This window comes from Staurois parvus, unplaced genomic scaffold, assembly GCF_062004578.1.
Source record: "Staurois parvus isolate SC_StPar_1 unplaced genomic scaffold, SC_StPar_1.0 ptg000813l, whole genome shotgun sequence".
Taxonomy (NCBI): domain Eukaryota; kingdom Metazoa; phylum Chordata; class Amphibia; order Anura; family Ranidae; genus Staurois; species Staurois parvus.
Genome location: NW_028318609.1, coordinates 4621019 through 4645410, shown reverse-complemented (window position 1 = coordinate 4645410; position 24392 = coordinate 4621019). Strand labels below are relative to the sequence as shown.

General features: G+C 42.1%; 1 protein-coding gene across 1 annotated transcript in view; it reads left to right on the top strand.

Moving 5' to 3' along the window:
- Positions 1-24392, top strand: part of GRIN2C (glutamate ionotropic receptor NMDA type subunit 2C) — a 191503-nt gene that overhangs the window by 122088 nt on the left and 45023 nt on the right. Inside the window, exon 10 of the mRNA XM_089654919.1 lies at positions 20959-21119. Within this exon, the coding sequence (XP_089511045.1) occupies positions 20959-21119 (161 nt within the window). The remainder of the gene's footprint in view (positions 1-20958; positions 21120-24392) is intronic.

Genomic DNA, 24392 nt, shown 5'->3' with positions numbered 1-24392 from the left:
AAACATGCGGTTCATGCAAGACAATCAAAGACTTTGCATGACCCAGATGCATTTTGCCAAAACGAATGGGCAACTATACCAACCTGCAGGAATTTGGGGCCTCATAGACAACTATTACAAAAGACTATGACATGAAAGTGCAGCACTAAAATAAATTATATAATATCAGGTGGAACAGTCAAGTGAAAAAATATATATAAAATAGTCCGTAAAATATAATAATGTCCGTAGGACTACAAGACACAGCAATCATGGCCAAGGACAAACTGTGATAATAAGTGAAGGTGCAGGAACTGGGGTGATCTGAGGCATAATGGTGCAGGAATTTCGGCTGTTCTGAGGTGCGACATGCAGGAATTGGGGTAGTGTGAGGGGTGATCTGAGGTGGGAAGTTTCAGAAATTGGGGCTGATCTCAGGGGTGAGGGTGCAGGAACCAGGGTTGATGTGAGGTATGAAGGTACAGGAACTGGGGTGATCTGAGGTGTGAAGGTGCAGGAATTGGTGTGATCTGAGGTGTGAAGGTGCAAGAATAGGGGGTTAATCTGAGGTGTGAAGGTTCAGGAACTAGGGCTCATCTAAGATGTGAAGGTGCAGAAACTGGGGTGATCTGAGGCATAATGGTGCAGGAATGTTCGCTGATCTGAGGTGTGACATGCAGGAATTGGGGTGATGTGAGGGGGGAAGACGCAGGAAATCGGGCTGATCTGAGGCCTGATGGTGAAGGAATTTGGACTGATCTGAGAGGGGAAGGTGCAGGATTTGGGTGAAGGAATTTGGACTGATCTGAGAGGGGAAGGTGCAGGATTTGGGGTAATCTGAGGTGTGAGGGTGCAGAAATTGAGGATGATGTGGGGTGTGGAAATGCAGGAACTGGGGTGATCTGAGGTATTAAGGTGCAGGAATTGGGGTGATCTGAGGTATGAAGGTGCAGGAATTGGGCTGATCCGAGGTATGAAGATATAGGAATTGGGGCTGTTTTGAGCTGTGAACATGCAGGAATTGGGTTGATCTGAGGTGTAAAGGTACAGTACCAGGGGTGATCTGAGGTGTGAAGGTGCAGGAATTAGTGTGATCTGAGATATGAATGTGTGGGAATTGGGGTGATCTGAGGTCTGAAGGTGCAAGAATAGGGGGTTTATCTGAGATGTGGAGGTGCAGGAACTGGGGTGATTTGAGGTGTGAAGGTGCAGGAATTAGGGTGATCTGAGGTATGAACGTGCAGAATTTGGGGGTTATCTGAGGTGTGAAGCTATAAGAAATGGGGCTGATCTGAGGTGTGAAGGTGCAAGTATTGGGGCTGATCTGAGGTCTAATGGTGAAGGGACTCACCTGATATGTGAAGGTACAAGAACTGGGGTGATCTGAGGCATGATGGTGCAGGAAATGTGGCTGATCTGAGGTGTGAAGGTGCAGGAATTGGGGTTGTGTGAGGGCTGATCTGAGGTGTGAAGGTGCAAGTATTGGGGCTGATCTGAGGTCTGATGGTGAAGGGACTCACCTGATATGTGAAGGCACAGGAACTGGGGTGATCTGAGGTATGATGGTGCAGGAAATGTGGCTGATCTGAGGTGTGAAGGTGCAGGAATTGGGGTTGTGTGAGGGCTGATCTGAGATGTGAAGGTGCAAGTATTGGGGCTGATCTGAGGTCTGATGGTGAAGGGACTCACCTGATATGTGAAGGTACAGGAGCGGGGGTGATCTGAGGCATAATGGTGCAGGAAATGTGGCTGATCTGAGGTGTGAAGGTGCAGGAATTGGGGTTGTGTGAGGGCTGATCTGAGGTGTGAAGGTGCAAGTATTGGGGCTGATCTGAGGTCTGATGGTGAAGGGACTCACCTGATATGTAAAGGTATAGGAACTGGGGTGATCTGAGGTGTGAAGGTACAATAATTGGGACTGATCTGAGGTGTGAAGGTGCAGAAAATGGGGCTGATCTGACGTTTGATGGTGAAGGAATTCAGACTGATCATAGAGGCGAAGGTGCTGGATTTTGAATAACCTGATTTGTGGGGGTGCAGGAATTGGGGCTGATATGAGGTGTGGATGTGTAGGAATTGGGGTGATCTTAGGTCTGAAGGTGCAAGAATTGGGGCTGATGTGAGGTGTGATGGTGCAGGAATTAGGACTGATCTGAGGTGTGACTGTTAAGGAACTGGGGTGATCTGAGGTGTGATGTTTCAGGAGATTGGGCTGATCTGAGGTGTGAAGGTGCAAGAATTGAGGTGAACTGGGGTGTTAGGACCTGTGTCATTACTTGGGTCACCTGCTGGTGGCACTATTGTTCTCAGTGTAGAAGGGTGCAGTTCCAGTGGCCACCAGTGGGTGTCTCCCAGAAGCTGGGCTGTCCAAGTAATTAAGCAAGCAATGTGTTTTGTATATAGTTTAATATATAGGTTAAAATTTGGGGTTTTTCACTATTGCGTTTATCACTTGCATTGTTTATGGTTTACTGGTATTGGAAGTATGTCATTTGTCTTAATAAACCTATTTTATCCTTATTCAGCCTGGTTCCTGATTCCTTAAGGTACAGACTATTGATCTGATCACCCTTGCTGGATGCTTGATTCCCTGGCATAACCCTGAAGCTATTAACGATTAGATCGGCTACACATGAGAATTAGGTCTCAGCATTTGCTGATTGCTGAAAGATGCCATCTGTGGAGGTTTTCAATTGTGCACTGCTTGTAACAGAAGACAGGGGCTATTGCTGCCAAATTTTGAAAGCACAGACTAGGGAATAATTGTTGGAACATATCCGTCTGGCTCACTCTCTTGTTGATCAAGGCAGAGTTTTGTTTGGATAAATTCAGCCACTCATTGAAACCTGTGCAGAGTTGGCTTTGTCTAGTCTAAGGCTGGCCATACACTATACAATTATCTTGAGATTTTTGTTTTAGATTTACCAAAAACCATATAATATGAGGTCAAACCCTAACAACACTTTCAGTTGTATCCAGTTAAGCAGGCCCTTGCACTACACAGTTGAAGGTAAATCTAAAGGAAATTGGGCAGAAAATTGTATAGTGTATGGCCAGCCTAAGGGCGGTGATGATTACTCTCCTCCTTTTAGTGTGTCTCAGGTGGAGTCTCTGGTGTGGCTATTGGAAGATGATAAATCCTATTTCCTTGAACATTATTTGAATATTCACAAGAGGCTCTGCTGGATCGTATCAATGCAGTACATTCTCTATTCAATGCTAGGGAATTGTAAATTAAGGACCAGTTCACACAACAAAAAAGCACTCCGGATGCCTTCCGGATGTGTTTTTGCTTACAGTTCACAGCACACTCCGTTCCAGTGCATATTTTGCTGTGTTCCAGTATGGTTCTGTGCAGAAAAAATGCAGCATGTTCTACTTTGTTTTCTGCACCAGAAACTGACTGCACTGGTGTGAGCTATGCAAATGTAGAAAACACTCTCAGCGCACTAAAGGCTCATATCCTATTAAGTAATGAAATGTATAATATGAAGTCCATGATAGTCCATAAATATCCATAAAAAATATTAACGCTTAGGTGACAGCCATCCCAGAGTATGCCAACTCTATAGAGATAAAAAGGAAGGAAGAGAGAAGCACCTTCTAAGTGCAGTACCAGGTGTACCTCAGTTAACGTAATTTTCGGCTTACGAATTAAAATCTATTGAAAATAATGCCTCAGTTTACAAATTTTTAACACATTTTTTTCCCAATAAGAAGTGTATTTCGGTGCCGATTTTTAAATGCAATTGCCGGCTTTTTTTTCTTCCCTATAGCTCACAGAATTAGCTGTCACTTTCCCTGGAATTAAAGGAAGCTTAGTTTCTTTTAACTTGGGGAAATAAACTAAAAATAAACTTTCTCTTTTAGCTGGGGGGAAAGTTACAGCTGAATCTCTGAGCTATAGTGAAGAAAAAAAAAGCGGTAATTACATTTAAAAACTGACACCATAATAAATAAAAAGTACCCCATACTCATTCAAATATGGGGGGTCGGGATTTGGGGGCCCCCTTGTCAAAGGGGTCTTCCAGATTCCGATAAGCCCTCTGCCTGTTGACCCCCACAACCACCGGCCAGGGTTGTGGGGAAGAGGCTCTTGTCCCCATCAACATGGGGACAAAGTACTTTGGGGGGGAGCCTCCCTGCCCCAAAGCACCCCCCCATGTTGAGGGCAGGGAGGCTCCCCCCCAAAGTACTTTGTCCTGGTATGTGGCCTGGTATGGTTCAAGGGGGGTGGGCGCTCGCTCACCCCCCCCTTAACTGACCTGCCGAGCTGCATATTCGGATAAGGGTCTGGTATGGATTTTGGGGGGGACCCCGCGCCATTTTTTTTTCCTTAATTTTGGCGTGGGAGTTCGCTTCAAAATCCATAGCCCGAAGGGCTTGGTATGGATGGGAGGGGGGACCTCACGCCGTTTTTTTATTTATTTTTTGTAATTGCCAGCAATTATTTTACATTCAGCTGTCAGTGTGGAACCCCGCTGACAGCTGAAACGTTAACACATGGTTTTCACTATTAAAATACTGCATGACGTGATAAAATAACTCATGCAGTATTTTAGTAGCGTTTACTTTTTTCTGACTTCAGGAACAGATTAATTGGTTTTCAGTGCATTATTCGCTATACGAAAAGTCCCGCAGAACAAATTAAATTCGTAAAATGAGGTATGCCTGAATGTAAATACAGTTTACTAAGCCACAGTAAAAAACACTCACAATGGTAAAAAGTTAAAAAGCCCATTAAGAGGTTAAGAATATCTCCAGGTATACCGCCATCATCCACATCCTGCAGTCTGTCCACCCACCATGGGAGCGCCATGGATGGTGAAGGAATCTCAGAGCGCTGCCACCAAAGGCCTGAAAATGTCCACGACCAGCATGGACCGCAAGAGCCAGGTGGATGTGATGTCACAGAGGGGAGGGGGCGGCACACCAGGGAAAGAAAAGCTACGCACTCGGAGCTTACTGCTCCTTCCAAAGGGAAACCTTTTTGGACTTAGCCTGCACCCACATAGACTTTTGAGTTAAAGGTGAAATGGAGGCCACTCCTCAAGGGAGAGGGGACTGTCAGGACCTGTGTCATTACTTGTGTCACCTGATGGTGACACTATTGTTCCCAGAGTCAAAAGGTGCAGTGCTGGTGGCCACCAGCAGGTGTCTCCCAGCAGCTGCGCTGTCTAAGTGATTAGGCTGCACCTGACATGGGCTGCTTGGAGGTATATAATCCCGCCTTTGAGTAAAATTCAGTATTCTTCCTGGAAGCCATTTCCCTGCCTGAGCCTAATCCTTGTACCTGACTCTTAGACTTGCTCCCTGTATCTGCTGTCCTGACCTTGTCCTGATCATGTGTTCTTCTCCTCCTTTTTGTATATAGTTAGATTAGTATTTGTTTTTTTTTCACTGTCATTTATTTATTACTTGCATTGTTTATGATTTACTGGTGTTGGAAGTGTGTCATTTGTCTTAATAAACCTATTTTAACCTCATTCAGCCTGGTTCCTGATTCCTTAAAGTGGAGTTCCAGCTAAAAAAAAAAAAAAAAGCAGCTACAAAAACTGTAGCTGCTGACTTTTAAAATACAGCTACTTACCTGTCCCTTGGTCCAGTGGTGTCCTCACCACTGCTGGTTTCATCGGCCTTCTTTTCTCCTTGGCATCGGCATCTTTAGTGCGGGCACCCGGCTGTGACAGCTTGCGGCTTCACAGCCTGGTGCCCACTGCGCATGCGTGAGAAGCGCTGCGCTTTGTGAATGGCCCCATAGTCTTCTGGGACCTGTCATGTATCCCAAAAGACTACAGGGAGGACAACTTCCACTTCTGATCACCTAGGTGATCACAGTGGAAATGGGAGCAGGTACCTGTCAAATTCCCCGCTCCCCAGTAAGGATTGGCACCTTTGGGGAGCGGGGGTAAATTTGACAAAGCCTTAAAGGGGAACTTCTTCTTTTAGGTGGAACTCCGCTTTAAGGTACAGCATACTGATCTGATCACGTTTGCTGGATGCTTGCATCCCTGGCATAAGGTGTGAACATACAGGAATTGTTCTGAGATGTTATTGTGCAGGATTTTGGACTGATCTAAGGCATGAAGGTGTAGGAATTGGGGCTGGTCTGGGATGTGAAGTTGCAGGAATTGGGGTGATCTGAGGAATGATGATGCAAGAATCATGGCTGATCTGAGGTGTGACATGCAGGAATTGGGGTGATGTGAGGGGAGAAGATGCAGGAAATCGGGCTGATCTGAGGTCTGATGGTGAAGGAATTTGGACTGATCTGAGAGGGGAAGGTGCAGGATTTGGGGTAATCTGAGGTGTGAGGGTGCAGAAATTGGGGATGATCTGAGGTGTGAAGGTTCAGGAGTTTGGGTGACCTGACGTTTGAAGATTCAGGAGTTGGAGCTGATCTGAGGTGTGAAAGTACAGGAATTGGGGTGATCTGAGGTGTGAAAGTGCAAGAATAGGGGTTGATCTGAGGTGTGAAAGTGCAAGAATAGAGGTTGATCTGAGGTGTGAAGGTTCAGGAATTGGGGTTGATCTGAGGTGGGAAGGTTCAGGAATTGGGGCTGATCTGAGGTGCAAAGGTGCAGGAATTGGGGCTAATCTGAGGTGGGAAGGTTCAGGAATTGGGACTGATCTGAGGTGCGAAGGTGCAGGAATTGGGGTTGATCTGAGGTGGGAAGGTTCACAAATTGGGGCTGATCTAAGGTGTGAAGGTGCAAGAAATGTGGTGGTCTAAGGTCTATAATGCAGGAATTGGGCTGGTTTGAGGTGTGAAGGTGCAAAGCTCCATATCCATTTCTTACTGTTATTCAGGTCATTTACAGCATTTAGTTTATAAAAATTCCTTTTTCGTGACTGAGTGTGTGAAGTTGGCCTTTTTATGTAGCTGGCACTCTCAGCTTCTTTGAGAATATTTTTCAGCACACTATAGTCAAAAGGTTGCCTACCCCTGACCTAGAGGGCAGAGAAAAGCAGTTGTACTTACCTGATCTTCCACACCCATAGGCTTCAATGTGCTGCAAGACTGGTGACAGCCGCCACTTCTTCCTTATGCTCTGTCAGTCGAATGTCTCTGGTGCAGAGCCTATATCCATTATAGCGATTCTCAATTATTATACAGGATTTATATAGCAGCAACTGTTTACACAGAGCTTTACAAAATAAACACAGTATACACTGTAGTTACAGTACAGTTCTTGAAAGAGAATTAGGAGGACTCTATTCAATAAGAATGTATTTGAACTTCACCATACACATTTATGATGTGGTTCACAGCATACACCATTGAGAATAGTATAGCTATTGATGTTAATCACTAGATTCTCCACCACCTTGGGTTCAGTTTCCTAATATATGGTCAAAAATTCCTGCCGAAACCCATGATACAACATATAGCCTTTGGACAAACTTGCCACCTCACTATAAAAGGGTGGACTCTGAGCAGCCATCTTGTCAATGTGTGTTGGAGCTTGTTAGAAAAGCTGCGAAATCTGTGTAGGGAGAGCGTAGAATAAGATATGACTCATCTATGTCATTATGGACTTTGCTTTGTGCACTGGTGTGCAGTCATGCTGGAACAGGAAAAGGCCATCCCCAAACTGTTCCCACAAAGTTGGGAGCATGAAATTGTCCAAAATGTCTTGGCATGCTGACACTTTAAGAGTTCCCTTCACTGAATCTAAGGGGCCAATCCCAACCGCTGAAAAACAATCCCACACCATAATCCCCCCTCCACCAAACTTTACACTTGGCACAATGCAGTCAGACAAGTACCGTTCTCCTGGAAACCACCAAACCCAGACACATCCATCAGCTTGCCAGACAGAAAAGCGAGATTTGTCACCCCAGAGAACATGTGTCCACTGCTCTAGAGTCCAGTGACGGCATGCTTTACACCACTGCATCCAATGCTTTGCATTGCACTTGATGATGTAAGGCTGGGATGCAGCTGCTTGGCCATGGAAACCCATTCCATGGCAGAACAATACAGATTTCCAGTATTTAAGAGAACAGAGCATAAAATGAAATCTCTGGTAATAAACAGTACAGCACAATTCAGTATATAGCAAAAACAGATACCTGCAGGTCTCTGGAAAATAACACCTCTCTCACAAGGAGGCTATTTCCCTCAAAATGACTCTGCAGTCAGGACTGGGATAGGTGTCAATGGCAGGTGAAAAGATGTTATCCTTGTGTAGTAATTTAGCATCCACTTATGAGACACGCTAACTCACACAAGAGATGTCATCATGCTCCCACAAATGCGGGCCATTGATTGCAAACAAGATTTGTTAATATGCACACACAAAGTGTTTTTCCTAACATATTCATTCAAGACCATGTTGCAAAAAAGAATGCACCTCAATGAAAGTCTTAGGAGCAAAGCTAAATTTTAGACAACAGAGTCCTAATTAACAAGAATTCAACTACAAGTGAGTCTATTTATTCACTAAACAGATGTCCAGCAGACAGTTGATTATAAAAGAGCGTTATTTAACAAAGAAAACCCCTTCCCATTTCATGCTGTCAGCAATGGCACCACATGGAAGAGAAATGTCACAGGGTCTGAGAAAGAAAATAATTTCTTTACACAAGAAAGGTAAAGGCTACAAAAAGATCAAGAGGTAATATATTGGTGCTGGAGAGATGGGGTTAAATATTAGAGTCCCATAAGTAGTATTGAGGTATTCAGTTATTTGAATCGCACAGTCATGAGGCAGCACCCTATAGAGTTAAGCTGGACTCTGTAGTGGAAGATAAAAAGAGATAGAGGGGCGCCAGACTAAGTGCAGTATTGACAATCATTTATTAGCACACAATGGTATGTAACTCACTAGATGCAAGTAAGTAATAGGCATGGATAAAATATTATTATTATTATTATTATACAGTATTTATATAGCGCCATTGGTTTGCTCAGCGCTGTACATTACAATGGGAGACAGTACATGAGACAGTACAGTAACAATACAATACATGAGGGGTTCAAGGGCCCTGCTCCTTGGAGCTTACAGTCTAGGAGGGAGGGGAAAATGGTACAGGAGGAAATAGCTGTGGGGGATGGAGTGCTGGGAAGAGCGGAGGAGATCAGCAGTTAGGTGAGGGTGGGGTAGGCTTCTCTGAAGAGATGGGTTTTCAGGTTACGCCTAAAGGTGAGGAGGGAAGGTGACAGTCTGATGGATTGGGGTAGTGAGTTCCAGAGGATGGGGGAAGCCCTGGAGAAGTCCTGGAGACGGGCATGGGAGGAGGAGACCAGGGAACTGGAGAGTAGGAGGTCTTGTGAGGAGCAGAGAGTGCGTTTTGGGTGGTAGATGGATATCAGGTCAGTGATATAGTTTGGGGCAGTGTTATGAACAGCTTTGTACGTCAGTGTTAATATTTTTAATTTTATGCATTGGGCAGTCGGAAGCCAGTAGAGGGATTGGCAGAGGGGGGTGGTGGATACAGAGCGGTTGGTAAGGTGGATGAGTCTGGCAGCAGAATTCAGGATAGACTGAAGCGGGGATAGCCTGTGTTGGGGTAGGCCGTCATCCTGATGGAGTTCCTGAGGCAGAGAGGAGAGGGTGGATGGACATCTAGGGGGCCACGGCTGTGGTAGAAGTCCTCTCCAGTGTGTACAGGCTGTGTCTCATGTGGAAACCAAGATGGAACGTAAATAGCCACCGTGACGTCACTACGGGAGCGTGATGCTGCAAGGAAGGGGCGGTAACGTCTTTCAAAGCTGCTGCTTCTTCATCAGACCTGATTGACCACTGGGCTGTCCATCTAAATAGGGATTTGAAGGGGTGGGGAACAGCTGTGTGGGATGGATATACCCGTCCTCTCAAGCAATCGTTACAGGAAGGGGAATAATGCGATGATAGTCATGTGAGACAAGGCAATGAACAGATTGCAGGATACATATGGGGGACAATAAACGAATATGCAATATATATATAGAACAAGGAAAGCAATATGTAAATAGAGTAATGCTGGGTTTAAAACGTGCATAGAGACAAATGGCAAAAATAATAGATAATTAATAAATTAATAATAAAATGGTACATGTTAAAACGTAGCAGTGATGAGTGATGATGGTCTACTTATATGATGGTGATACACAATGTTAAATAAAAATTATATATTTTGTTGATAAATTACAATACAGTGCAAAAACCACATCTCAATAATTTGCACACCGAGATGTGGGAATATTAGCACTCAGGGTCACGAATATCGGGCTCTATGTAGAAAATGCAAAAAAATGCAACAAAAGTAAAAAGAGTTTAAAAAATTTTTGAAAAATGTGTATATATGTACATACATATAAAAATGACACACAAAACCATGATTCCTTACCTCTGGTGCTGGTAAATATGTAATGCATTGTAGGCTCAGCCGATAGAAAAATATATAAAAAATTATCCTAAAAATAAATAAATAATATATATCCTAAGACATGTCTTAGAAAATCTCTAAACAGATTGAAAGGCACTAGAGAAAATTATATATATATATATATATATATATATATATATATATATATACACACACACACACATATATATATTGTGACAGTATGAACGGCAAAGTGATGGATGGAAGATATGTGTCACCTCGCATGAGATCATACTGTGAGGTGTAAGGTGGAGTCCACTCCGGGTTTTCGGGGCCACAATGGCAGAGGTGGTTCCGGACCAGAGTTTGGGCTCCACTAATGACCACCAACAGGTGATACAAAAAGGGCAGGGCTGGAGCAAGGAGTTGCTCGTGGCCTGGGACTCAGAGAGGTATTCTGAGAGAGCTGTGTGTATGGACTATACCTACAAGAAAAGGTTTGCTGTTATTTTGTTTTGGTGACAGGGAGAAGCCCTTCACCTCTGAGAGAGGAATCATCTTCTGTTTAGTTGCCTGGATGGCAAGGGTTTATTTTGATGTTTTGTTTATTTTGATATTTCTTGCAAACCTTTTTAATAAAACTGACAACCAGTCAGATTTTGACGAAAGCCTGCTGTGCGGTCTACCTTTGTCCCAGGGAAGGAGATCCCCCATCTGAGCTAACCCCACAATATATATATATATATATATATACACACACATACATACATACATACATGCATACACGCATGCGTGCATACACACATTCACACATATTATTATATAAGAATTACTTACCCAACCTGTTCAGTGAGCGACAAAAATAAGTAAAAAATTGCAGTCCCACCCCGATGGAGAATGAAGGAGATGGTGAGTTTACCGATTGGCAAAAAAACCTGGAATATGTGGGAAAGAAAAGGGGGGGGGGGTTATTAACAGAACTAGCAAAAGGGTCAATACGAGATAATTAGAGTTTATATCTTAATGTAACTAGAAAATTTGTTCTAAGATATTAGTAAGAACATAATGGATCTTGTAAATCACAGCTAGAGTGGGATGGATTTATTATAGTGTAAGTACTATCTACCTGTACTGGGTGACTCACTAATTAAGAACACTGGGGGGGAGGGAAAAACACAGTGTGGGATTCAAATAATAGTGTATATCTCGATTTCCTCATTCAAACCTCTGGTGGTAAGGGTATCAAGAGTGAAAATCCAGTACGTTTCTTGTTGACAGAGTGTTTTGAAATGTTCAGCTTGGGAAAGCTTATCAGGTATAGCTTCAATTACCCTGTCGCGATCAGGGGTGTCAGGGCTCCGGGTATGACCAGAGGTGTGTGGACTGACACAGGGAAACGCAGGCTTCAGATATAGTATAAACAATATAATTTATTTAAGACTAAACAATACATAAACGCAGTGCAAGACTAAACATAAACACCGTGCAAACAAACCAAAACCCCCAACAGATAACAAAAGAACAATACTAAGCGTAGTCAGGCAGTCCGGGTCGGTAGCAAACGGGCAGGCAAGGTACAAAGGAGCAGGCAGAGCGTAGTCAGACGGGCCGGGTCAGGAACAATCAGGCAGACAAGGTACAAAGGAGCAGACTGGAGAGTGGTCAGGAATAGCAGAGGTCAGGACAGGCGGTGTTCAATCAGAGTCAGGGATCAAGCAGGATCAGACAGGAAGCAGACAGGATGCAGGTACAGGGGCTCTTGGGAAAACATGCACCAAGGCCCTGATTGCAAGTCTGGCCATTCCTTATATGCACCTCCTGTAATCAGCCTCAGGTGTTTTGGCTGACGGCAGGAGTGAGCCTCTGGTTGCTGAGAGCACCCGCTGGCCAGTCCTGGTACTGCAACCCACAAGGCAGGTGAGTCCCACCACTATTGGCGAGTCCATTCTTGACAAGGGGTCAGGCTCGAAGACCAGTTGCTATAGCAGTGGAAAGGCTCACCTGAAACCAGCAGGATAGGTACACAGGCAGGTCACCATGGCGGAAGAGTGGGATCACCCGAGGTGCGGAGTCTAAGTACCAAGCAGTGTTCATCAGAGCTCAGGATGGTGGAAATGGATTTTGCTGCGTGTTAGCACCAGGTCACGGTCCTCAGGATCACCCCACCAGGAGGTGGGCAAGCAGAGGTCCAGTAGCGTATAAGTAGGTGAGGATCAAATGGAAGCGTCGTCAGTAAAGAAGCCAAGATCGATAATGAGCAGTCACAGGTTGGAATCAGGCAGAAGCGTAGTCGAGAACAAGCCAAGGGTCAATAACGAGTGGTAGCAAAATATAGATAATAACAGAGAAGACAAGGAGCAAGGTACTGGCTGGAAAGCACAATAATCTGGCAAACAGGAAGTGCAGAGACATGGCTTATATCAGGAAGTTCATGGGAGGAGCAAGGGGTTCAAGGTTCATGACAAACTAGGTCAAGGTAGGATCATCCAAATAATTGTCAAGGTAGCTGTCCAGCATTGCAGGTGGCTCAGCAAGAAGAAACATTGCCACTCACTGCGGAAGGCCCAGGTTCAGACTCAGGCTCTGACATACCCACACGTGCAACTTGGCAGAAGATTTTGAGTGGAATTCTGCAAAATGACGCAGTATACTGTGTTTAGTAATGCCTTCGTCTACTAATCTACGGTGTTCTCCAAATCTTTTGCGAAGGGTCCTAGTGGTACGGCCCACATATAGTAGGCCGCAGGGGCAAGACAGGCAGTATACTGCGTACGTAGAAGAGCAATTATAAAAAGCTCCAATGGAGTAAGTCTTGTCATTGGCTCTAAAGGTTTGTTGGCCATGTTGTACGTGGGCACAGGTGAGACAGAGTGGTTTTTTTGCACTGGTACATCCCTATTAGTGGGATTAAGACAGGCCTGTGGGTAGTATTGGAAGATCTATGGGAAGGAATTTTACTTGGTGCAATCTTATTTTTAATATTTGCAGGTCTTCTATATACAAATTTTGGGGCAGGTAGCATGACTGGTTTAAGATATGGTTCCTGATGCAAAATCAACCAGTGTTTTTTAATTATGGATTCCATTTTGGAATATTGTGAATGGTACTGTGTGATAAATCGAACCTGGTTGGATTTGGATTGTCGTTGTTTGGGCGAGAAGATGGATTCAGATAAATAGGTTTGGTAGGCTTGGATCAACAAGATCCGTGGGGTACCCTTTTTCGGCAAATTTTTGTTTTAGCACAATGGACTTGGTCTTATAATCTTCTAATAGGGTGCAATTATGTCGCAGTCTGCAAAATTGCCCTTTTGGTATATTATTGAGCAATTTGGGGTGGTGGCAGATGGTATAGTGGAGAAAGGAATTACCGGCTGTTGGCTTAGTATAGTTTTTAGCTATAATCACGGATTCTGAGTGATTTAGTTCCAAATCTAAAAAGCTTATAGACAATGGATCTGTTACATGAATGAAAGAGAGGCCAAATGGGTTGGCATTGCAATGGCCAACAAAGGGTAGGATAGATGTGATTGGACCATCCCAAATAATAAGAATATCATCTACACAGGGACTGTAGAAGACTAAATGGACTGCAAAAGGATTGTTCTTCCAAATGAATCTGTCTTCCAAAAAACCCATAGCCAGGTTAGCATAACTTGGGGCGAAGTTGGCTCCCATAGCTGTGCCTGTCTTTTGTAGATAGAAGGTGTCATCGAATTGAAAATAATTATGACAGAGACAAAAATTGATAGCAGTAAGAATAAAATTACACTCCCTAGGGTGCAGGAAAGGGTCTTGTGATAGAACATTTAAAACAGCTTCTATGTCTACCTTGTGGGGGATAGCGGTGTACAAGGAGCACACATCAAGTGAGACACATGTGCAGGATTGTTCCCAGGAATATGCACGTAAGAGTTCAATTAGGTGGATGCCATCGCGGATATAGGAGGGGAGTGACTGTGGTTGGAGGAAACTTTCAATTGAGTTGTGTTCAAAATAATAGCAGTGTGTTGAAAAAAGTGAATAAAGCTCAAAATCCTTCTAATAGCTTTTATTTCCATACACACAAATGCATTGGGAACACTACACATTCTATTCCAAATCAAAACATGAAGAAAAATATATCAAATTTGTGTTGTTAGTCTAAAAAAATTGAAGAAAAGTGAATATTACACTGTTCAAAAAAATAGCAGTGTTTGTATTCTTCTTTACAAACTCAAACATTCACTATATAAACTGAAAAATGTTTGAAGATTTTGCTTTCCTTTGAATCACTTAATTAATATTTAGTTGTATAAGCACTGTTTCTGAGAACTGCTATACATCTGTGTTGCATGGAGTCAACCAACTTCTGGCACCTGTGAACAGGTATTTCAGCCCAGGATGATTGGACTACATTCCACAGTTCTTCTCTATTTCTTGGTTTTGCCTCAGAAACTGCATTTTTGATGTCACCCCACAAGTTTTTTATTGGATTAAGATCCGGGGATTGGGCTGGCCACTCCATAACGTCAATCTTGTTGGTCTGGAACAAAGATGTTGCACGTTTATTGGTGTGTTTGGGGTCGTTTTCTTGTTGGATCACCCATTTCAAGGGCATTTCCTCTTCAGCATAAGGCAGCATGACCTCTTCAAGTATTCTGATGTATTCAAACTGATCCATGATCCCTGGTATGCGATAAATAGGCCCAACACCGAAGTATGAGAAACATCTCCATATTATGATGCTTGCGCAACCATGCTTCACTGTCTTCACAGTGTACTGTGGCTTGAATTCAGTGTTTGGGGGTCGTCTGACAAACTGTCTCTGGCCACTAGACCCAAAAAGAACAATCTTACTTTCATCAGTCCACAAAATGTTGCGCCATTTCTCTTTAGGCCAGTCAATGTGCTCTTTGGCAAATTGTAACCTCTTCAGCACGTCTTTTTTTCAACAGTGGGACTTTGCGGGGGCTTCTTGCAGATAGTTTGGCTTCACATAGGTGTCTTCTAATTGTAACAGTACTCACAGGTAACTTTAGACCTTCTTTGATCTTCCTGGAACTGATTGTTGGCTGAGTCCTTACAATTTTGGCTATTCTTCTATCCATTCGAATGGTAGTTTTTTGCTTTCTTTCACGTCTTTCAGGTTTTGGTTGACATTTTAATGCATTTGCAATCATTTTAGTTGAGCAGCCTATCATTTTCTGCACTTCTTTATATGTTTTCCCCTCTCCAATCAACTTTTTAATCAAGGTACGCTGTTCTTCTGAACAATGTCTGGAACAACCCATTTTACTCAGAATTTCAGAGAGAAATGCACTGTAACCAGCATGTACAACATTTGCTGCCTTCCTTCCTTAAATAAGGGCAATAATTGCCACCTGTTTTTCAAAGAATGAATGACCTCACTATTAGAACTCCACACTGCTATTATTTTGAACATGCCCCTTTCAATTAGTGATTCAATTACACAGAATCAGCAGCATGCATGTCATGACTGTTGGGTCTGTTGGATTTCTATTACTCTACTACACCTGCTAGTAAATTATTTGCCATGTAGAAATATCATTTCTACCAAAAACAGTGATTGATCAGGTTAGTGATGTTTGACTGATATTATTTTGAACACAACTGTATATAATGAATAACTAGTAGTAATACTCTCCATGGCTGCAACTATTGGACGGCCAGGTGGGTGGTTGAGATCCTTATGGACCTTAGGAAGATGTTAGAAATATGGTGTTTTATACATTTCTCTATGGACAAAGGAGGCTTCAGATTTGGATTAATATCCCCTCCTGGGTGGCAGCTTTTATGATGGTGTTAGATTCTAGGATGAAATTCGGGAGTGGATCCAAGGTCAATTTGGTGTAAGTGTGTCTGATAATAATCAGGTGGCTTCTGCAAAATAGTCATTTCTGTTTTGGATGACTATCCCGCCACCTTTATCTGCCATTTTTATGAGAATGTTATGATTGTTACTCAAAGTTTTTAGAGCTTGAGATTTGAGATTGTTAAGGTTAGACTTGGGTTTATTTTTCTTTGAGCACATGGCAGTGAATTCAGTGTGAACCATTTGAAAAAGCGTCTCTATATAAGGACCTTTATTGTGGGTGGGATTAAACATAGATTTAGGTTTGAAGGCTGTGTGTCATATGGGAGGGGATCCTGTTAGATGTTGGGACCAAATAGCAGTGTCACTGTATTCTCCATCATTCCAAATTTCCACCAATAAATTTAAGGCCTGAGGATCGGTGGAAGTATCCAAGTCCTGGGATGTATCACTATTGGAGGGCGATATAGGTGGTGTACTATTCTTTTGGGCCTGTATGTGAAAATGTCTTTTTAAAGTGAGATTGCGGGTAAACTTATGGAGGTCTCTAAACAGGGTGAAGGGATTGGGTGTTAAGGTTGGAACAAAATTCAAACCTCTTTTAAGTAGTGAGATTTCGTTATCTGCAAGGACTATGGAGGAAAGGTTATACATTTTCATAGTTTCCTGATTTTCTCTGATTGTATTGGATTTTTTTCTACCCCCTCTCCTGCCTCTTCATCGTGCTTTCTTTTTGTCCATGCCTATTACCTACTTGCATCTAGTGAGTTACATACCATTGTATGCTAATAAATGATTGTCAATACTACACTTAGTCTGTCGCCTTTACTAAGCTTTACTTATCAGTCAGAATACTGTAGAAAAACTGATACAAAAATTTAACAAAGATGGAACTGCAACCATTTAACAGAGATGCCCAGGCCATCCATGGAAGTTAACACCTCAACAGGAACGTCTTATGATGAAAAAGGTTGAAGAAAATTGCCATGCAGTTAGCTAAAGAAGCAGAACTCTAAACTGGGGTGACTGTTTCCCGTGACACAATATGACGTACACTGCAGAGGAATGGCATTCGTGGGTGTCGTCTACAAAGGAAGCCTCTCCTAAAGCCCCTAAAGCAAATGCACAAAAAAGCCCACCTAGAGTTTGCCAGAGGCCGTGCTGAAAAAGAAGAAGACTACTGGGACTCTGTACTCTGAAGAGATAAGACCAAGATAAATGTTTTAGGAACCAATGGCTTCAAAACTGTGTGGCGTTGCAAAGGTGAGGAGTACAAAGAAAAATGCATAGTGCCTACAGTGAAACATGGTGGTGGCAGTGTTCTTCTGTGGGGCTGAATGAGTGCTTCTGGTGTCGGGGAGCTGCATTTCATTGATGGTATCATGAATTCACAGATGTACTGCTCTATATTGAAAGAGAAGATGCTACCATCACTCCTTGCCCTTAGTCGTCATGCACTTTTCTAACATGACAATGATCCAAAACACACATCTAAGAACAGGGTGAAAGTGATGCAGTGGCCAAGTATGTATCCTAATTTGTACCCAATTGAACACCTATATGGAATTCTGAAGGGACAAGTTGAGCAAAACTCTCCATCCAGCATCCAGGCTCTAAAAGATGTCGTTCTGGAAGAATGGAAAAAGATAGATGTTGCAGTATGTCACCAACATGTTCATTCCATGCCTAGAAGACCTGGTGCTGTCCTTACAAATCATGGAGGTCATACAAAATACTAGATGTAGTAGTTTTTGTTGTGGGGTGTATTCATTTTTGCATCAACTAATTTGAGTAAAACTGAAGTTTTTGTAATTTAAATTATATTATTAACCTTACTTTCATGTAATGAGCTAAACAAATGTTCTACTAAACTCAGTTTTGTCAAAATTTTGGAAATTGTTCTTGTGTTCATTGAGATATTGATTAAAATCTTACTTTTCAAAAGAGGTGTACTCATTTATGCTGAGCACTGTATATTTCTTTTATCTATATATGGCTGTTTATGGCTGTTTATAGAGCTTGCATAATATGGATTCATTCTACGGGCTATCTGGAGAATAGGAACCTCTACTCTACTCTGCAGGTTGAATTATGCAACTTAGATTGCTAGTCCTGAGTGGATTGAAACAAAGGTCCTTTGTACCCTTAACTAGTCTACTTCTGTATTCCATATGTTTTTACTGCAGCCCCCTCTAACTTGTACTCTGGACAATTCCAGATCTCCAGTCTATTTTCAATAACCTCCAGTCACAAAACTAATGGACCAACTAGTAAGTGCAATACCTCCATTGTGCAGAGTACAGTCTCATATTGTATCATCTTCATGTGGATATTGTATGAAGTGTACCAAGTGCAGATTTTGTAAGTTCTAAGGGTATCTATGTTACAAAGGCAAGGCACGGCTATAACAGTGCATGCCACATTATCAAAATAAGCCTCAAGTGAAATGGTTCATCCTATAGACCACAGAGGCAATCCCATCAAAGCTTTCAGTTGTAACAATATGGGCAGATTTGGTGAAAATTCCAGTTCAGGTGGACTAGCTTACTCATTATTATTAGTATGTAACTGTAAGTTGTCTTCTTGATTACCAAAAGAAGACCATAGAAGACATCCAATCAAGACTGTCATTTCAAGTTACACCCTGCTGAGAGGCTGTCGAAAATAATTATAAAAGGAAATGACCCAGAGATCGGGAATAGCTGGTTGAGAATAATGGGGCACACACAAGTGGTGCTACAGAGAATACAATGATATGTTGTTAGTAGCCAATATAGTGATAAATCCATGAACACATGGCAAGGCAAGGCAAATAAGCTGTTCAGTTTGTAACAGAATTTTCTCTTAGCTTAGTCAATGAGTTGAAGCTTTGCAGCAAACACGTGCAAGCAAAAATAAGGTGGGTTTTTTTTGCTCTACATGCCCATGATTGGGTATTCTTTGCAAACTCATTTGTCACTAATTGTCACTCATGTAAGTGAAAATTCCCTTACAAAGTGAACAGTCTGTTGCCTTTAGTAAATCAAACTCCATAGTGTTGGTTACTTTTATTTAACATTTTTGCCCCGTAATCCCCCAGTGCAGTCAGTAAAGTAGAGTGTGTACTGATGAGTATAAGATGGCCTTAATTTACTATGAGCAAGGACGGATTTCCATTTTCTCCTGGGAAAATAGGTATGTTTCTGAAAATAATACTGAAATAGTACTTGGAAAAAATATGCTTACCATAGGGTCATTTTATATGCAGATGTTGTTAAATACACTTGATGTAAAATATGCAATTTGTTGTTACATGGGTACCATGTAGATTGTAGGGCAATAAAATGAATTTCTCAACACATATCATATAAAAGTTACTTGTATGACCCCATAACCATCAAATCAGTTCAATCCTGCAATGGAGAATCAGAGCTAGAAAATAAATGTCTGATTGGTGGGTAAGGGGCAATACAGGCAGGTAATATTAAAGAAGTGTTGATAACCAAGGCTCACCATGCCATGGGTGGAATGTGATATGGGTATTCTAAAGCGTATGTAGCGCTACCCTCTCAAGGACCGCTGGATTTGGTTGAGTCCCCCTAAGCTCTGCATGGCCAGGCATCACGCATTTTTCAACATCTAACACACAGAGTCAATAAACAGTCCTTGAGCTGGTTCTTAGTTGTTCTTATTGAGGGGTTAACAACTTGGATGGGGTCTAGGGGGTAAATGGGATGCCAAAGGAACTGCAAACTTGAGTACAATCTTCTCAGCAAACTGTGTACTGTACAAAAATGGGGATCAGGAAAAGAGCACTGTCTCTTTAAAGAGCACTGAAGTCCCCTTGATGTACCTCCTCATACCCCAGATGAATCCTTCCTCTTCACCTGGCTGCACTGAGGGTATCACTGGGCAAGGGATTCCAAATGCTAAGTTCTGGATGAGAACTAGTTGGGTCTTGCACCTGACCGCCTTCTCCTTTGTCTGTCCCAGGGGGTGTAGAAGTACTCACACTATCCTGTCTTGTAAGCTTGATAGGTTGATAGCTGCTTTCAGGCCTTATGCTGGGCTGGCTCCTTCCCTGCTGCACAGGATGATCTTCCCGAGGAGACTTTGGGCAGGGGAGATTCTTCTTTCCAGTATCCCACCTCCCAGGCTCCACACTCCAGCCTACTCTCAGTTCATCTTCCACTTGACCCCAGCAACAACTCCCCTGCTGCACAAGCTCTGCCATTTTTAATGCTTACCCTTTGCCACCATGTCCGCCCTCCTGCTTGGGGATTGGCCAAATTTCCTTAAACAGGCAAATCCAGGCCTCCTCCCCTCCTCTGCCCCTCTTCCAGAAAGTTCTCACCGTTTCTGGAAGGGTGGAAGTCATGACCTGTAGATCACAGCCTGTTCTGAGGTGAACTCACTCTACCTCCCTTCCAGGCTGACTCATCCTAGGCTGCAATCCAGCCTCTAGCTAATAAAACAATAAAGCCTATCACTAGGGAGCGCTTCACATACTTTGACAAAGTGATGCATGAAAAGTTTGTCCTAAACTATATTCAAGATTTGCATATCTACATAAAGTTGTATGAAATTATAAATCAGTATTAAAACATGATTTAGCTCCTGTTAGTGCTCGATAATTGTATTATTATTTTTCATGTATTATTTCCTTATCTTTTTATTATTTCCTATTTTCAATTAATGTATTTGATATATGTAAATAATTGCGCGATATAAGAGTCTTCTAGCGGCAGTATAAAAAATTCAAATTATTACTTCTCATTCCAGGACTCTCTGTTTCTCTTATATTACCAATTGTCAGAAAATAGTCAATGATGTGCTATATTTCTTCACTTTTACTTTGTGCTTTATTAACAGTTCCAGAAACCTCAAGAGCAATATCCACCATTCCGGTTTGGAACTGTCCCAAATGGCAGCACAGAGCGTAATATCCGTACCAACTATCCTGACATGCATAGTTATATGGTGCGCTACAATCAGCGGTCAGTGGAGGATGCTCTTGCTAGCTTAAAGGCTGGGTGAGTACTATGATAGGACCCATAAGACCCTAACTGGCTGCATAAAAGCCTTGGCCAATGAAATGTGGAATTATTGTATATCATTACATTAAATGTTTTCCCTCTTATTTTATTTATATTTCTTGATGTTTTAAGAACCTAGGATAATTTTAATGCTTCCCATACATGATATAATACTGAAACCAGAAACAATATTATTAACCCATAAACATATTTACTATAAACAAATTATTAGACAACAGACATTTGGAACCATTTTTCTGTCACCTGCCTAACTGTGCAATTAAAACACATATTGTTTAATACAGGGTCTCCAAACTATGGCATGGAGGCCAAAACCTGCCCACTACAAGATTTTTATGGCCCACAGCTAGGTTCAGAGTTCCCCAGTCTTAGTTTCTTCCCATTATCCACAACTTCCCCTCCTGTCTCCAATGCAGATTTCTCTGGCTGCTTTGTCATTGTACCATAATTGGTAGGACCTCCTGTGTCCTAACAACCCTTCATGTTGATCTCCCTTGCACAGAGCCCCCATACACAAGAATTCCCATCAGATTTCCCCCTACATCAGGGTCCCAATCGGAGTCTGCTCTGCATTAGAGTCCCAATCAGAGTCCCCCCAACAGGGACCCTGATGTAAGAGGGAACTCTGATAGACTCAAGTATATTTGTAATTTATTTGCTTTGTTTTGCTCAAGCTCTTATTCCTTTATCTGTATCAAATTGTGCTAATTGCAAAAAGCTCCAAGTAAAATGTATTCATTCATTTAAATTTTATTCATTTATTTATAAATGCTATTTTATTTCAGCCCGTGAATAGTTGTAAAATATGTGATGTGGCCATATTATTTAAAAGTTTGGAGACCCCTATTATAAGGGATACCAAGCGCTTTTGCCTTTGCATGAATAATCTATTACTCTACTTTTTTCTATTCCTGTGCATTGAGAATTGTCATCACATACTGAGGCTGGTGTACTCACTGCTATAATTGCATTGACTGTGTCTGCAGTATTACTGGAAACAAGGAATGAGAACAAGGAAGGTTTCTATGCTACATACCTCTTTGAGTAGTTGCAATGTCAAGAGCCATAAATGATTTCTCCCTTGCACTCGTACAGTATATTCTATAGAAAATCAGACCACTAATTTTCAGAAACAAGATAAGAATTTTTAGAAGTGCCGTGCCCTTAGAATAAATTAATGATTAATTAATATAAATTATATATATATATATACATATAACTCGTGGTTTTAAAATATAATAATTGGAATGTGCAATAAATCCTCTCAAATAAACAACTGTAAATGTGCTGAATGATAATAAATAAAAAAAAAGGTACAAATGTGACTAGTATAACGTGGAATGTGAAATCAAATAATATGGAATAATAAATCCACAATGCTGAATGAATAAAAAATATATAAATAAAGAATATAGTGTCCAAATAAATATAAACGTCCAGACAATAACGCAGATCCTTCCTTGGATAGTGACACTTTTATATGCTCACCTTCCTGTAAGCCTAAGTCTAGGCTAAACACATGGTTGGATTCTATTAGGTGATAATGTACTGGAATCCTTCAAGGTGAGATGCGCTGTGGAAATGTGCTTGGTTCTCCTGGATAGCCACTATCATGCCTGGTGTAGACAAAGAGATGTTTCCCTCCTTACACTGCTGTGCGTGGCTTCATCCCCTCGCTCTTCTCCTCGTTTTTGCAATAATAAAGAAAAAATAGATAGTGACTTATCCTTTATTAAAAGGTTTATTGTGTGCTCTGATGTATATGCACTCACATGGTGTAACAGTATACAGCGCTTTGTTAATATAAACCGCTCTGTGCGGGTGTAATAAGCCTCCTCTGGGTGTCCTTTCCGACCGTGTATACTCGCCGTTCTGCAGGTACTCGGTGACGTCAAAGCCCCTCCCCCTTTGATGGAGGGGAGTCATCATTTATGACTCCTCGCAATAAAGACATTGAATAAAAAGGTATGGGCAGCAGATTCTTTCCTTATTGTTCTCACCTTTAAGCCAGTCATAGATGATTCGAATCCCTGTTGGTTTAGCAAGGACCAGCCGAAATTCAAACCATATATGGGCAGGCTGAAAGTACCCATGCTGATCGGTTGATCAACTTTGGTACAACCAGCCTGCTGGATTTAACATGTGATTATTGCTAGCAGCTGTGATAGCAGCTAGCAATAAGCACTGTGTTCTCTTGACTGGGATGGCTTCCCCGGCCCACCCGCCAGGAGAACACAATGGCTCCGTGGGAGGAATTTCCCTGTTAACACTGGTGCAGGAAATAAATTTGCACCATCTATGGCCAGCCTTAGACACAAACTGAATGTAAACAAAACCATGTATGCTCTGGTCTAAGACTGTTAAAATAGAATAGAAATGTGGTTTGGAGCACCATTGGTGATATGCCTCCATCCCTAATTACAAATATATACAAATTCCAATATGTTCTGAGACTTTAAATTAGGCAATTCACCTATAACTCATAGTAATTGATGTACATAATTGCAAATTCATTATTCCATAAATTACCACAATAAGAAAAAGGTTAAAAATAGTCATGAGCTGATTTATGTATTAAATATAATAACACTGTAAATTCATTCAAAGTCATGGTGTAATCTTTGCATATACACTATATTGCCAAAAGTATTGGGACAGCCCTCCATATCATTGGATTCAGGTGTTACAATCACCTCCATGGCCACAAGTGTATAAAATCAAGCACCTAGGCATGCAGACTGCTTCTACAAACATTTGTGAAAGAATGGATCGCGCTCAGGAGCTCAGTGAATTCAAGTGTGGTACTGTGATAGGTTGCCACCTGTGCAAAAAGTCCATACGTGAAATTTCCTTGCTACTAAATATTCCACAGTCAACTGTTAGTGGTATTATAACAAAGTGGAAGCAACTGGGAACAACAGCAACTCAGCCCTGAAGTGGTAGGCCAAGTAAAATGACAGAGCAGGGTCAGAGCATGCTAAAGCGCACAGTGCACAGAAGTCTCCAATTGTCTGCAGAGTCAATAGCTAAATACCTCCAAACTCCATGTGGCCTTCAGATTAGCACAACAACAGTGTGTAAAGAGCTTCATGGAATGGGATCCATGACCGAGCAGCTGAATCCAAGCCTTATATCATCAAGTGCACTGCAAAGCGTCGGACGCAGTGGTGTAAAGCATGCCGCCACTGGACTCTAGACCAGGGGAGACATGTTCTCTGGAGTGACGAATCACACTTCTCTGTCAGGCAA